This window comes from Choloepus didactylus, chromosome 4 (genome assembly GCF_015220235.1).
Source record: "Choloepus didactylus isolate mChoDid1 chromosome 4, mChoDid1.pri, whole genome shotgun sequence".
NCBI lineage: Eukaryota > Metazoa > Chordata > Mammalia > Pilosa > Megalonychidae > Choloepus > Choloepus didactylus.
Genome location: NC_051310.1, coordinates 79,604,401 through 79,620,514, shown reverse-complemented (window position 1 = coordinate 79,620,514; position 16,114 = coordinate 79,604,401). Strand labels below are relative to the sequence as shown.

General features: G+C 51.3%; 1 protein-coding gene across 5 annotated transcripts in view; it reads right to left on the bottom strand.

The window, feature by feature from the left end:
• ADAMTS17 (ADAM metallopeptidase with thrombospondin type 1 motif 17) overlaps nt 1–16,114 on the bottom strand; it is a 419,938-nt gene that overhangs the window by 122,333 nt on the left and 281,491 nt on the right. For all 5 annotated transcript variants that reach the window (XM_037832907.1, XM_037832908.1, XM_037832909.1 and 2 more), the window contains one exon: nt 11,062–11,228. In XM_037832907.1, coding sequence (XP_037688835.1) covers nt 11,062–11,228 — 167 coding nt within the window. The remainder of the gene's footprint in view (nt 1–11,061; nt 11,229–16,114) is intronic.

The following is a 16,114-nucleotide window of genomic DNA, read 5'->3' as shown; positions in this document are numbered from 1 at the left end:
CACCCCCTGCCTGGATGCCACTTCACTCTCCATTTGCACGCCACTGCCCCACCTGCAGACAGTCCCAGCAGCCTGGGACCTCCAGGCTCTTGAGCTGAGTCCTGAGATGGGCTCCCTTCCTCCACCCTGCTGGAATTCCCTCCACTTGCCCATCTCCTCTTCTGAGGACTCTGCTCATAATTCATCATCCCCCAAACCTCTAGAAAGGTGTACCATTATCTCCCAAAGAGACTGAGAACAACTTGTAGAAAACTCTAGCAGGAGGCAGCTCAGAGTCCCTCAAACTTCTCTGACAATGCTCTCCCAACCACCTTAGATGAGAAATTAATCTGCAGGAAGATGGCTGTGGGACTCCGCTTTGGGCCGTGTGTCAACACTCTCACAGCCCTGGTAGCATAGCTGGAGGCTAATTCTCCTTTAACATTATGCAACCACAGTCTCCAAGGAGACGCAGCTTGGCGCATCTTCCCTGCCTGGCTGGTGTGTGCTGGGATGAAATTCAGACTGAGACTGGGCTGTCTGGCCTGGGTCCCGGCTGCTTGGCAGGACTCGCGCTTGGCTGGGGGAGCCACAGACAGGGCAGGGGAGACTGACTGGAGGATAGGGGGCCCCAGGCCACAGGTGCCCGGTGGAAGCTCAGAGAAGTCCTCCTGCAGCTCTGGAGTGAAGAGGATGTTTCTGGGGCCAGCACTCTCCCTGCCATCTCTGCCAGCAGTTACGAGGTCTTCCTAAGGGGGAGACGCTGTCTAATGCTGAGGCCACCACAAGTGCTTGCCCAAGCACTCCCCAGCCCAGGTCCTGGCCCAATGACCAGCGGGGGTCACCTGGCCATGGGTGCACCAATCAGGGGCTCCCTCCTGGGGACCCAGTACTGGGGTCCAGATCCAGCCAGGGCCCCTCTGCTCAGGGTGGGTCCCTAGAAGTCTGCACTCCCGTCTGCAATTCAGAAGTACAAAAGGCTCTGAAAACAGCAAGCAGTTTTCTTTTTTTACATTTGGCTTTAAACCAGCCCCGACTGACAGGAGGCTCTTGCTAGTCTTTAGTATTCCACTTTTTTTTTTTTCTGGATTGAACAGCACCCCCCAAAAACATATGCTGAAGACCTATGCCCCAGCACCTCAGACTGTGAACTTATTTGGAAATCAAGTCATTACAGATGGAATCAGACAAGTTAAAATATGGTCACACTGAAGTAGGCTGGGCCTTTAATCCAGTATGACTGGGGTCCTTATCGGAAGAGGGAATTTGGACCCACATGGACAGAGGGGAGGAGGCCAGGTGACAACTGAGGTGGAGAAGGCCAGCCCCCAGAAGCTAGCAGCAGCTCGCAACAGACTCTCCCCTGCAGAGCTCGGAGGGAGGTGGCCCTGCCAATGCCTCGGTTCCCAACATCTAGCCTCCAGACCTTCAGACAATAAATGTCCACTCAGTTTGTGGTGCTTTGTTACGGCAGCCAGGGGTAACTGCGGCACTGTGTAGCAGGACTTGTAAGTGAGCTGGGGGAGATATCATACATCTGACAGTGGCTGCTCCCCAGACCCCACTGGGGGTCATAAGTAAAACACTGCTGCCCGACTATGAATTAACCTCTTAAATGCTCTGAATTCGGAAACATATCTGGCTCCAAAGGATTTGCTAAGGGGTTGTGGACTTAGGTGAAAGCCACTGTGGATGGCTCCGTCAGCTTGCATGTCTGCCGTGGGCACAGGAAGAAGCAGCTTGAGAACAAGCTGTGGTCAGCATGGGTGTCCCCTGAGGGGGCCCCTGCCCATGGGTCCTGAGGGGCACCCAGGGACTTTCAAACATTCCCCCGTTTTCAGGAAGCAGCTCTGGCTGGCCTGGCCAACGTGAAATCAGAGCTCCCCATGCACCCCACGCTCGTTCCCCTGGGAGGCTCCAGGCTGCAGGGGGTTCCTGCCATGCCACGCGCTGGGGAGCACGGTGCCACGTCCAGACATCGCCCCCCGCAAGCCCTCTGACACTTCAGTGGGCGTGTGGCCTGCTGGCCCCGGGCAGGGCGGACTGAGCTCCTGAAGGTTTCCACTTAGAGGCGATTCCGCAGGGAAACTAGGAATGGGGTGGGTTTGGCAACTTGCCGTCGAACTGGGGTTCTGTCTACAGGCTTTTCCACTCCGAACCATTTTCTAAGGAGAGTCTTTGTCTTCTGTTGGAGGTGGTGTGGATTTGTGGTCCTGAGCTCTCCCCGTGGAAAATCTACCTTGGCAAGATTTTTTTTTCTTGAAGTAAGAAAAAAAAAATTTTTTTTTAAAAATATGGCTTCCCCTTTCCTTGAACCGTGTGTCGCCAGCCAAAGAATTCGGCCGCGATAGCAGTGCTATGAATAGACGAGTCGTAATGGGTTTCAGAAGATCCCACAGCCCCAACCACAGGAATCATTTCTATCAGAGCTGAGCTGTAATTGTACCTTTTATAAAACCACGTTTTGAGAGAAACAGCTACCATCTGTATTCTCTCCCTGACTTTTGAGTTGGCCATTTATTAATTTGTTATTATGCTCCTGGTGAGTTGCTCCTTAAAAAAAAAAAAATACTGGCATCTGTTTGTATTTGTGAGAGAAATGAAACTGAATATACAAGGAATCATGACACTGTCACCCAAAAGAGGGGCTGTGTCAGCTACCCTTGCAAGACCCTGAACTTGGGGTCTCTCTTTCAGAGGCAAAATTCTTCTAGCCTGTGAGCTTGTTCTTATCAAATAAGATTATATATTTTTTACATCAAAGGGAGTGGCGCTCTGGCTATGATTATTTATTACTTGGGCAGAAAGCACCAAAAATACTGGTGGCTGAACAGCTACTTTCCGAACCCAACGAGCTTCCCCAAATAGCTTCACCATGGGGTTTCCTGGACGGAGAATCTGGGGAGACCAAGTTTCAGCCACTGTGATGATAAGGGAACCAGGGGTGAGCCATCCAAAAGTGGTTGGAAAGTAAAATAGAAGTTTAATCTGGGTTTGGAGAAATCTGTGGAAAAACAGCCATTTAAAATGGGATTTCGGCATTGAATAAACGAGGCAAGAGAATTTAAGGCTGAAGCAAATGACTAAGGAAAGAATAATAACGCGGCGGTGCCCGTGGTTGAGTGGAAATGAAAACGGCATGAGTCTGTTTTAGAACTGACCTCTGCTTGCTCCCACAAAGTGGGAGAGGACACGAAAGAGGATCTGAAAATGCCTTTATCTGGCATTCTGGGAATGGCCTGAAGTTCTGAAGTGATGCCACTTCTCTCTCGGGGGCTGTCTCCCTCCTGATTGGGGTCCGAGGGTGCCTGAGACGTCTGGAAGCCGCCCGTCTGCTCCTGCCCAGGCGGAACGGGGCGAGGGAGCGTGCGAGCGGGCCTTCAGCTGAGTGCATCCCTTTTGGGAGGGTGGGTCTCTCCCGGGTCTGCTGGAAAAGGCCACGCTTCTTGGGAGGTCCACTAGCCACGCCGCCCTCCATGCTAGGTGCTCTTTTCAAAAAGAAAAAAGTCTGGGGAGCTCCCTGATGCTTTAAAAGGAGTCCACAGCTGAGTGGACTGGTACTCTCTGCTGCTATGGAGAACGTCCGACGTCATTTTAGGAGTTGGTTTGGAGCTGATGGGTCAGTTTGTTGGATTGAAAGTTGTGTGTCTGGAGGCTTGTGTCCTCGCAGCTGTGCACACTTGAGCTTGTAATAGCATCCTGCGGAATGTGGATTTTAGAGGTTCTTCTCTGAGCTCCCAGAATGACAACTCATAACAGGAATCAATCTAAGATCTGACACAGGAATGATGTTGTCCTGCCAAACACTTTAGAGGATACCTAAAAATCAGGCCTGAGAGCTGTAGTTCTTGCTAAAGCATGAAGTCATGCTGTCTGTCTTGCTGGAATTTGGGAAGCCAGAGGATAACTGGTTATTTTTTGCGAGGCAAGTTAACTTCATTAGACTCGTTTTGCTCCCTCCCCTGCCTCCAATTGGCTGCACGAACTTGGACATCCTACGTAACCTCTCTGGGTCACAGAGCTCACACCTACACAGCTGTTTTTGCACATTAAATGAGATGCTGTATGTAGAGCTGATTTAATGCAGCACCTGGCCTGGCATGTGTTATGCTTGATAAATGGGAGCACACTGTCATCATCGTAATGCAAAGACTCATTTCCTGAAGATGAGCAGAATTTTATGTGCAAAAAAACCCTGAACTAGGTCCTTGGGTGCCCTTCTCTACAATAAACAAACCTCACAAATCCTACCTATATATAATATACCACCAAGAATTTTATCAGCCACTGGAAATGTGGGATAGATTCTCTTGATTTGGGAGAAAGCTCTTGGAAGGAAAACATGACCTACACTTATCATCTTGCCCAAACTGCAAACTGTTCTCAACATTTCCCCAAATTTTCAGTCAAGGAGTAAAAGCAAATCCAAAGTGAGCCAAAAAAAAAAAAAAATGCAAGGAAGCATCGTCTGCCCTGTCCTCATAGAGCCTTGCTCTCCTCCCGCCTTGCTGAGAAATGAGGGTGCAGGATGAATCTGGGGAGCTTCCTGCCTCTACATCCTGCTTTTGGGGACCCTCAGAGCTGGATCATCCAAGCCCAAGACACTGTTCACTAAGTGGGTCCCTGGTGAACCTGGGTGGAAAGCTTCAGGTGGCCTGTTCCTGTTAGGGGGGTGTGATAACTCAAAATTTTTGTGTGCTGCCTCGGCACCCACTGTACTTTGGTTAAGCCACTTGCATCAACCTTGGCACAGTTAATAAGCAGCTTTCCAGCCCGGGGGCACAGATTCCCCCAGAACCCAAACCTCCATCTGCAGACACCACCCACCCCCCACACACATCTCACCCAAAACTCATGACTGGTCCCAAATGATAAGCTTGCCATCCCTACCGCCCTCGGATCCCCAGCCTCTTTCCCTTTTCGAGCATGTGTGCTTTAAACTAACCAGTCCTTGACTCCCACAGGAAATCTACTAACCTCCACCCCTGCACCACAGTAATGGCAGCAGCCCAAGTGTCCCTCTCACTCTGCCTGTGTCTCCCCCTCCCCAGCTGACTGCACTTCCCATCCACCCCTCATGGCCCCTCTCTCCCTGGGACCTGGGAGAAACAAATCATCTTTACTCATAAGTTATGGCCTCAGTTTCCCATGGTGTCACACCTGATCTCCACCTGGACCCCAAATTTAAAATCCAAATTAACTGATTTGCACAAGTGGTGCAGCGCGCGCGGTGTGTTGGTCACGATCACGGGAAATGAGGCGTGACGCCTTTTGGCTCTCCTAGCTAACACTATCTGGACAGGGTCCACAACTTGCTGACGTCCCTGCTGCTCTGTGTTGCCACCTGTCGCCTCTGCTGGGTGTGACCTGAGCTTCCCACCCCTAATTGGTGGTCCCGTACATCTGACTCCTCCCGGGACCCACAGAACGGCCTGCCCTAGTACACAAGAGGGGAACCATGGTGGTTTCTAGCGCTCCCCAGAATGGGAATGACTGGCAGTGGGTGACACTGACACTGAGTAATGCTGGCTACATAATGGAAGTCTTATTGCAGTTGTGATGCAGGAACCCACATGGAGGAGACGGACATCCCCCAACCCCAGCTGTGACTCCCCAGTGAGGCGGCTAGGGCTAAAGGCACGTGGGCCCAAAGGGAGAGTGCTAGACCTCCCAGCACCCGAACCCCAACAGCGGGGAGGCCCCTGGGGGAGACTCCAACCACTGTGTCTGTGGACCGGGCATCTGAGTGTTAAACCCGCCGCTAGCTTGAGGGCATCCCCACCATGGGAAGCAAAATGGTGCCCCACAAGCCATGGTGCAGTAGGGTCTTTGATCTTTACGTGGCTGCTGATCTGCAGCTGTCACTCTTTGTCCCCTGAATCCACGGAATAGAGAAGATCTAACCCCTGGCGGGAGGTGGCTAAGGAACTAGTTGGGGTGGGGAGAAGGGGCCTGAGCATACTGCACCAGCACTCCCCTAAGACACCAGAGGAAGTCCCTAAGTTGTTTAAGAAATGTCAGGCTCCCCTGCAAGGCACAAGGGCCCTGTGCTTGTGCTGCTGCTTGGTGGCACGCCAAAGCTCTGGTGCTGTGCTCTCGTGGTCCGGGCTGGGGGGTATGCCTGATGATCCCACCACTATCACGGTGCATGAAACAAACCCCAACCCCACTGAGCTTGACTGGGACACCCTAGAGACAGAGATGGCTGGCTTTGAGTCCAGTTCAAGGGAACCACAAACCTTCCCCATCACCATAAATGAGGTCAAGCAGGGCCCCAAAAGGGAGCCCAAATTGAAAAATGAAAACTCCAAGTTTTACTTGACTGGAGAGTCCCAGCCATATTTACAGATTTTGTTCAAGGGGACAAGGAGAAAGGGGAAGACTCACAGATTGCTGAGAGTCTTTAATACGGGGTCTGACTTTTTACTCGTTCCAGAAAAAAAAAAAGCAACAAGGCACTGGCTAGTAGCACTAAAGACTCTGAGGCCCTCCTCTATGGATAAAAAGAAAAAGTCTCAGGGACATGCTTATCCATAGTGGGCAACACAGATGGTTGCTGGCAAATGATTAATGAGGCCCCATCGTTACTTCAGAAGGCTGAGATACTGCAATGGACACAGCATTTCTTTGAGCTTTCAGACTGAGGAGACCTGGGTTCGTCTCCAACCCTGAGGGCTCCCCACTTTGACACCAACTCATGGAAAATTTTCTCACAGGGAGCCCCATCCCCCCAAAATACTGGACAGCCTTGCTCCATCTTATCTGCAGGATTTCTACTATCGGGAGGCTGTGGATGGGTGGGATCGTTGGCAGAACGGAGGAAGACTCACGTCCATCTCCATCCATGTCACAGATCCCAGCGTAACAGACCCTGGCGGCCACCTCCCAGGGGGTCGCCACCACTTGGTCCTGTGTCTCCAAGGCCCAGTCCCCTGCTCCCCTGGGAGGTGTGACTACTGGAAAAACTCTTATTTAACAGCTACCCACAGTGCTGGCACTTCTGCTTTTACTTTTCCCACTGTAGATACTGACGCTTTAACCTTTGCCTTGAATAAGATCAAATCCTTGGCGTCTCTATGGTGGGCCATGCCAAACTGGAACTCTATGCAACAGCCCTGGCCAATCAAGGTGATAAATGGCACAACATCTCCTGAAACAAGGCACAGGAGGCCTATTATCCAAGATCTCCTCAAGGAGGGGATCATTCCTTATACCTAACATCTCCCTCTACAATAGCCCCATTCAGTCAGTTCCTCAAGCCGCCATTGACGAAGGGCGATTGACCGTAACCCTAACCGACCTTCAGGTACAGGTCCTGCCCCTCAAGCCCCATCACCAACATCATCTAATTAATAAAAGGTATGCACAGGAGATGGGCAGTTGCTTTGCCGAGACTGATTTGGCTAACAGGACTTACTCAGTACCAATACCTAAAGAAAAAGAAATTCCTAACCACTGCGGCCATGACCCTTACAAATTGTCTTTTTTAAAAATGAAACAAAACAAAACATACTTAATACGGGCACTGTGCAGCTGACATCCAATTAAGGGGTAACTCTAAAGAGGGCCTCCCAGAGTACCACGCTCACACATTATTTACAGAAACGAGGCTGGACAATAGCACCCCATTAAATATAAGGGCTATCCAACTCTGTCCAATTCCTGGGCATCCTCCAGTCCTCTAAGGACAGACAGACTCCACCATCAAACATAAACCCATTTCAGACACCAGCATGCACACAACACCTATGAGGCTTATTCATGTTCTGGAAGTAACACATCCTGCATCTTTCACTCTCATGACAGCCCAGAAACAAAATCGCATGTACATCTGCTGCCTTCCAATGGGGAGAGCCCCAGCAAAGCACCTTAGAATTGGCACACGGGGTCATTTCCCAAGCCACAGCCCTTGCTCCACTGGGTATAGATTTTAGATTAGAGGCCTTGGCTACCTGCATGTATGCCTCTTAGAGTCCTTTCACTAAACCTGGCAGGTCCTGGCTGCTTACAGGAGTCTTCTAAAAATGGAGGTGCTTATGGAGCCACAACTGGTCAGCCTGTGCATGCAGATTCCCACAGCACCATGGGTGAGAGAGAAGCCCTGGCAGGAGCTCAACACGGCTACGGAAACCTCACTGGTAAGACAGAAATGGCAGCTGCAAGAGATGGTTAGACCCTACAAACAGGGCCTTTCCAAATTGCAGGAGATGTGGCTTCCTTCATGTTGAGCCCCTTGTCTGCAGATCTGGACCCTCTCCTCTAGCCAAGTGGGGAGCCCCTTGGGACCAAGTGGAAAGGGAGTCAGTATATCTCACTGATGGCAACGCTTATATTCAGTGCAGCTCGCCGGGGGACAACGGCATGTCAGATGGCCTCAAACCCTGCTTACCTGAGATGGCTGTTTGGGGTCTGCACAGTTGGCAGAGCTTATAGTCATCCAGTTAGCCTGCCAGGATGCTCTGAGCTGCCAGTTGCCCAATCTCCACATCTTCACTGATTTTTGGGTGGTGGCCAAAGGGCCGGCAGGGTGGTCACGCCAATGGAGACAAAATAATTTTCTTATAAAGGCCTTGGTTGGGGAGCTCCACGTTTGGAAGCAGTTCACAGCTTCAACCATTGCCACAAATGCTTGACTCACCACACCAGATTACACTGCAAAAAGATTTCCTAAAATTCATTCCTGCAAAGCATATCCGGTATGTCCCTTGGAGACAGCCCACTCAGGGCTCCCAAGTTTCCCCTACCAGCTGGTAGTCTGGGTTCCTAGCATCTCAGGCCTCAGAGGTTCCCTGTCCTGGTGGAGTATGCATGTTAAAAGGGATGGTCTCCAGGCCCATCACTGGCCAAAATAGTCACTAAAGGCTGTAACTTGTACTCTGAAACCAAACAGTGGCATCCCAGAGAAGGGGTGATATTCCACAAGGTGGGCATAAACTCTCCTCCCTCTGCCATATTAGATGGGACCACTTCCATCACTGCCAGAGCCACTAGGAAGTGGAGACTATAGCTCCTAAATCAAGCAGTGGAACAGTCTGGGTCACCTTTAGAGGTGAAGGAAAGCTACGTTTGGTGGATGCCAGTCAGATAAACAATGGCCTCCTTTTACCCTGCCATGGTGCCCATTACCCAAACGAGACAACTCCTGGGTGGCAAGCCCTGAGAGAAAAGCACCATGCAATCTCTCAGCAAGGGAAAAGTAACCCCAGGTCCAGCTGTCATGATATAAGCTGGTCCTCGCTGACCGGCACAATGCCAATGTCCACCCCAGCTCTGGATTTTTGTAATTTTGCTGGCTGCATGGGTCTTAGGCTTACTCTCTGACCCACAATGCCTCATCATGCAGGTCTAGGAATGTTCAAACATTCCTAAATGTTCTAGGGTATTCCTAAATATATTTTAGGATTATACTAAAATTGTACCCAGGGATGGAACAGAGGAGATGGCTGGCTGTCTCTCCTCAAACCCCCCTGCCCAGTGTGCCACCAAGCATGGCTGACAAATCAAAGCTATCCATTTATACATCAAATGGGCCCACTGGCACCAATGCATAAAATGATTCTTCACCCAGGCATAACCCAAGATTTTCAAATAACACCAATGGCCTCACAGGTATAATCAAATCAAACCTGCATGGCTAATTGTCCTCTGCTCCAGCCTGCTGGAAACACTCTTCTAAGCCTAGAGCTTAGATTACAAAGAGAGTCTACAAGGAATTAATACCCAATTGCCTTACGAGTGTGGACAAACCATATTCTCCCTGTGGAGGGAAGCATGGCATCCCATACAACCCCTAAAAGTCACGGGGCTCTGAGATGACAACTGTGTTACAGAAACCTGCAGAAATAGCATGCCTAGAGCTGCCCAGCGGTATTTAAAAGCCCATGACAACATTCTCCTTTATGGGTTACTATTTGGGATACCCACCCCTGGATTGGCCTCAGATGACACCATTGGATTGATTGCCACTGAGACTCTCCCACCACCTTGACAAACCAGAGCCACCCCAATGCTTGAGCCAGCTGGTCAACCCAGATGCTGCCTTGAGAAATGGGAAAAAACTGGCAGACTACTAGCTGGCTAACAACCGTGGGACCTTCTTCCTTATGCAATGCCAGTGGCTGTGAGTACACCCACTCCCCCATGATTGTAAAGCTGCCTTGTGCTCTGCCCTTCTGCCCTGCTGGCATGCTAAACATGTCACCTTCTAACATCTAGGGGCCCATCGGTTTGCCCTTACTCCCTTTGTCTAAGCTCCCCTCCGTCTACATGCTGATAAATAAATTGCTAATAAAAACTGACACTTTTTATGATAACCAACATCCCCAAGTGCCTTATGTGCAGGTTCCATAATGCTATGTCCCTGGCAATATATATACCAGTTAGTCAAACTGCCGCGGCCATCCAAATGAATGATGCCGAGGCATCAAAGGACAGATTGTTAAAATTCTCAAAAATTTTTTGTGTGCTGCCTCGGCATCCACCTTACTTTGGCTGAGCCATGGCCTCACACCTTTGGCCTAGTTAATAAGCAGCTTTCCAACCGTGGGGCAGAAACTCCCCCAGACCCACCACCCCTACGACCCACACACCTCACCCAGAACCCACAGCCGGTCTCAGAGGATAAGTTAACCATCCCTACCACCCTCAACCCTCCCAATCCCTTTCCCTTTTCACACCTGTTTGCTTTTAACTAAGCAATCCTTGACTCCCACAGAAAATGTGCCAACGCCAACCCCTGGACTACAACAAAGGACCAGCCCCCGGGTCCCTCTCGCTCTCCCACCTGCTGGTTGAGTCCCCTGAGCTGGTAGCACCTCCAGTTGACCCCTCCGGCCTCCCGCTCCCCCTGGGACCCGTAAGCAACACATTCTCTTTTCTCACACACGATTGCCTCAGTTTCCCATTATGTTGCCCCTGACCTCCACTGACCCAAATTGAAAATCCAAATGAAGTAACTCGTAACAGCCGGAGTAGGGGTGGGGGTGGGTGGTGGGGTTACCCTGTGAATTTCCAAGGAGGTTTTTACGTCCTTGGGGGAGAAGGGAGGGAGGTCAGCGTGGGAGGAAGCGCCGTGGCCATTACCGTCCACCACCACGGCGGTCAGCAGGCCTTTCGTCTTGCCGCTCAGCCGTTCGTGGCTCTGGCACTGCTGGTCCCGGAAGCTGGGCAGGCCCTTGGGGCAGGGCGGGGTCTCACAGACTGCGTGCTCCACGCTGGCACCGCTGCAGTGCGCGCCTCCGGGCCCAGGGCTGCAGGGAGAGAGCACCCATCCGTTAAGAGCCAGACAGGGCGGGCAGAAGTAGCAGGGGGCTCCTTTTCTCCCTCCTTGCCAGGAGGAGAAGGGGAGTGGGTGAGGTTTCCAAAGCCGCCCCCTCTGCTCTTACAAACCACATTGCAGAAATCCACCCCATGCTGATGGCATGTTACACCTGCTCTGCAAACCCTGTCCCTCCACCCCTACCCCAATCCATCCAAGATCTGTCAATCAAGGTCTGGAAACAGAATATAGCAAGTGTCAGTTCAGCACGATGGTCTTTTCATCTATAACCCTAAAACTCCCAAGGAGGGTTTTGGGTTTTGTTTTCATTTCGGTCTTCTATGAAACGAAGACCTTTAAATGGCTCCTAGGAATACTCCAGAGATCAGGAAATTTGGGGAGGAGGAAATAAATAGCTCTCCTTTACTGTGAAATGAACAGAATCAAAATTATTGCGTTTCTTCTTCCAGGGCTTTGGAGTTGACCAGTTAGGTCCCAGCTCTGCCACATTGACCCGGGCTAGCGGGACAGCACACATGTAGAATGAATGGCACTTCTGGGCTCAGACCGTGGTTTTAGGCCATTCTGGAGCCCCCGGCTGTGTTTACTGGAGGGGTCTCGAGGGGCAGGGACAGGATCCAGGCTCGGCTGGCTGAAGTGTGGCTCTGCCCAGCTCTCCCACGAGACCCTGGGGTGTCCTCAGAGAACTTGGGTCTGGACATCCTCTGCAATTCCTGTCATCTCCATACGCCGGGGTAAGATTTCTTTTTGGTTTTCTCCCCTGCACTTGCTACTGAAGTCCGTCACACAAGAGAGAAAGGGCCCAAATTGCATGTGTCCTGCTCAATGAGTTTTCACCCATTGAAGACACCTATTGGCAGGATAATATTTCTGACACATTAGCCAATCTTACTTTCAGTCTCTCTTTTCCTCATTTCCAGACAGTGATGCCGTCTGCAGTCACTGCCTTAGGGGAGGGAAATGACAGCAAAGATGGACAAAGGTTTCCTGGCTTTCATGTCACTGGAGTCTACACCACGGCCAGGTTTTCTATAAAGGGCCAGATGGTGAATATTTTGCAGGCCCTAGGGAAGCTGTTGTGACTATTCACCTCTGCCATGGCGGCCCCAGAGCAGGCACACTCAGTGTGCACGGGAGTGGGTGTAGCTGTGTACCAATAAAGCGCCACTTACAATACCCGGTGGTGAGCCACATGTGGCTCACGGGCTATAGTTTGCCGAGTCCTGGTCTACACTAGCGCCTTGGAGAAAGCATCCCGATTCGGAGGAATGGCTGCCCTCAGACGTACGCCCATCTCACACACAGCAGGATCCCATTCCCTCATCTGCGGCTGGAGGAGGTCTCGGGTGAGTAAAGGCACAGAGACTCTGAGGGGCCTGAGTTCTGACTTCCAAGTTAAGACCAGAGGAAATGGTCAAACCTCCAGATGGTTTATGGGAAAGGAGAACAGGGGCCTCGTGGTCTGTTTCCTGCCCGGAGCACCAGGGAGGCAGCAGACCCCAGAAAAATGACTGTAGTGTGGGTAGGGAGCCCTGGGCCCGGGACAGAGTGATCTGCTGGGCACAAGGCAAATAAATGAATGGGTTCCTGTGGCGTAAAGCACAGCATGGGAGGAGCAGAGAGGGATGGCCCCAAGGAGCCAGGTGGAGCAGCTGGAGGGACATCTCCATGGCAACACATGGGTGCCCATGACTGGGGTCCAGGGTTAGACGAGAGGCACAGCAGCTGCTGTGGAACCTGATGAAAACAAGGACCCCAACTCGTATGCAGACTCAGGACCAGAACTCAGATGTAGCCCACAAGCCCAAGACCCACTGGGATGGAGTTCAACCATGCAAGCTAGGTTGGTCTCTAGAAAAACAAAGGAAGCTCTAGGTCCACCTTGGAGTGTGGACTGCGATTTGCACTTCCTGTATCACACACCATCCAGCTTTATTTTAGCTTCATTTCACCCACCTTTGTCAGTTGATTTCTCCAGATTCATGTCTGGCTGACCCATGTACAACGCCCACCCTGTCTGCCTGATAGTGGGGGGTGGGGACAAGACAAAATGTGATGAGAAAGAGCTCCTGGTCCCGGCAGAAAGTGGGCCTGGGAGGGGCTGCCCGTAGGACACCAGGGGCCCTCAGCTGGCCTCCTTCTCAAATTCTGTTTATCCTTTTTCTTCTCTTTGTCTGACCTTCTCCCAGAGCCACCCCTTTGTCAGCCCTATATCCAGCTCACTGTCCTGTCTTGCCCACACAGACCCCCAACTCCTTGCCCATCCTCGCGGCTACCTCCTCTCTGCGGCCTATTTTTCTTTCTGGCCCTGAGCTCTTCAAACCTTGCATGGTGTCTGCTCTGAGGTTTACCATCAACCTTGTGTAAAGGACAGCTGGGTTCTTGTCCCCTGCCCTTCCCCTGCAGTCTCCAGCCGAAAACCTTTGTACAGGATGGTCTTCAATAAGGAACAGTTGGGCTGAATTGAGCTACATTGTCATAGCTTCTCTGAAAATTGCCATAAGAGTTGATTTTTCCAGTTTTCCCTTGGGAAAACAGCATGGGAAAAGGAGAGAAGCAATCCACCACCACGCGAGTTGCCACCCAAAAAATCCTAACAATTCTATAGGAGGGCAGGGCCAGAGAACTCTCTCAGCTTCTCCCGCTATGTGACTGTCCCTGTGACGCAGGTTGTCTGGGGGTTACTGAGAGATGGAGACTTCAGCTGGGGCCTCCTGGTGAACACTGGTCCTGAGACAACAGACAGAGGCCCCCAAGATGTGGGTGTAGATAAGATAGCAGGAGAGTCTTCAGGAAAGCGTGGGGTGTAGCTGATAGGGAGGCTTCCTGACAGAAGTTCTGTAGGAGGGGGACTGGATTTGCCAAGAGCCCCTTCTGGGCTGAGTGGGCAAAGCCTGAGCTGTACGGACACAAGTGACCTTTAGGAGAGAGGCAGGGCTGGGCTGGCACACAGCGGGGGGTTCAGAAAACAGTCTCAGAAAGTCTGAACAGAAGATGGCTGAGATTCTCATTCACCCCAAAAGTGCCTCTGAGCTATGCAGAGATGATAAGAAAAAACAAAAGAAAACAAAGCTTGGCATGGCTAAAATGAAGGACAATTAAAATAACAGAATCACTAATAGAGGAACCATCCCTTTTTGAAAGCTGAAGACAGATCTGCATCCTTCACTCCATCTCTCCCATGTGGCATCAGCAAGTGGAAATCTCATCCAGAAATGAGGAACGGTTGCCTGAGAACATGGTTGAGAAGCTGCATTGAGAGAGTCACTTTCAAATAAACAGCGATACTAAAAACAGCTAATGTGCCCTGAGAGCTTGCAGCGAGGGCTCTTTGTCACTGTTCCTTCCTTGAATCTGCACACAGAGTCACGAGAGGGTCCTGACCGCAGCCTCCAGCAGAGGAGATGGAAGCTCCAGTGGGTTAAACCACTGCTCCTGGGTGAGGAAAGGGTGGAGGTGAGATGGAATTCGGCACACGAGAGCTCCGGATCCTTCAGCAGTGACACAGAAGGGGCTGCCGACCCGAAAGGCGGCCTGCCTCACTGACAGTCATCCAAGGTGCAATTTACTTTGGTTGATGCATTCTCCACTACCAACTGCCTGTTTTTATTTTTACCTTTTTAGGATTTTCTAAACATGGATAAGGTCAAAGCTCAGATAGAAAACCAAATGACACAAATATGCACTTTGCAAAGAAAGGGCATGTGAATGGCAAGTAAAGCCACAAACAGATGCTCATCCTTGCTACTTAGCAGGAAAATGCAAATCAAAACTTCCACCAGGTGCCTCTACACACCCACTGCAAGGCTAAAGACTGGTGTCTTGGTTTGCCAGGCTGCTATGACAAATACCATACAGACCGGTTGGTTCTCAACAGGAATTTATGGGCTCATGGTTTCGGAGACTGGAAGTTTGAAATTGAGGTGGCTGCAAGGCCATGCTCTCCCCTGGAGCCCGTGGTGTTCTGGAGCTGGCCCACAGCAATCCCTGGGGCTCCTTGGCTTGCACCTCTGCCTCATCACATGGCCATCTCTTTCTCCTTCTGTCTCTTCTGGTTTCCTCTAGCTTCTGGCTGCTGGTGTCTCCCTGTGGCTTGCCCTGACTCACTGTGTCTGAATTTCTTCTGCTGATCATGGACTCCCGACATATGGATTAAGGCTAAGAACCTGTCTTCTGGGACAGACACAATTCAGTCTACCACCAAAGGCAACCCCAAGTGCTGGGGTGGAAGAGGTGCAAGTGGAAGCCTCATCACTGCTCAGGGTGGCGAATGACACAAGCACTTGGACAAACTGGCAGATTCCCACCCCAGCACCTGTGTGCTTGGGGCTGGGGATTCCATGCCTGGCTGCACAGACGGGTGCGTGTCCAACAGCACCAAACACACCCACAGAGGACTGTGATGAACGGGGCTGAGCAGGGAGCTGCTTACTGCCACATATGCACTTTTCTGTGCACTCGATTTTCATATACGTGCTTAAAAGTAAGGAGAAGTATAAGGCAGAGAGGCTTTAGGGGGAAACTGGATGGGGTGAGAAAGGTGAGTTCCTCCCCAAATTGGGAGCTCCTGAGGGGCTGGGACTGGCGGTGCTTCAGGTAAACTGAGCACAGAGCAGGGATGTAGCAGGGGTCTGCTACATTTGCAGGATGCCATGGCTGCAGATCTGCACCCAGGGACAGAGGTGGGTACAAGAGAAAGACGCCGGCTGGGTGGTGCTTTCTTTTTTAGGTTTTTGCCTTGCGCTCTTCAGTGATGATCAGTCAGAAGATATCCCAAGGGAGCGCCTGTGTCTTGACCCCCACCCAGCACTGCGTGCTCCAAACAGAGAGCGAGCCAAATCATGGGATTACAGAGCA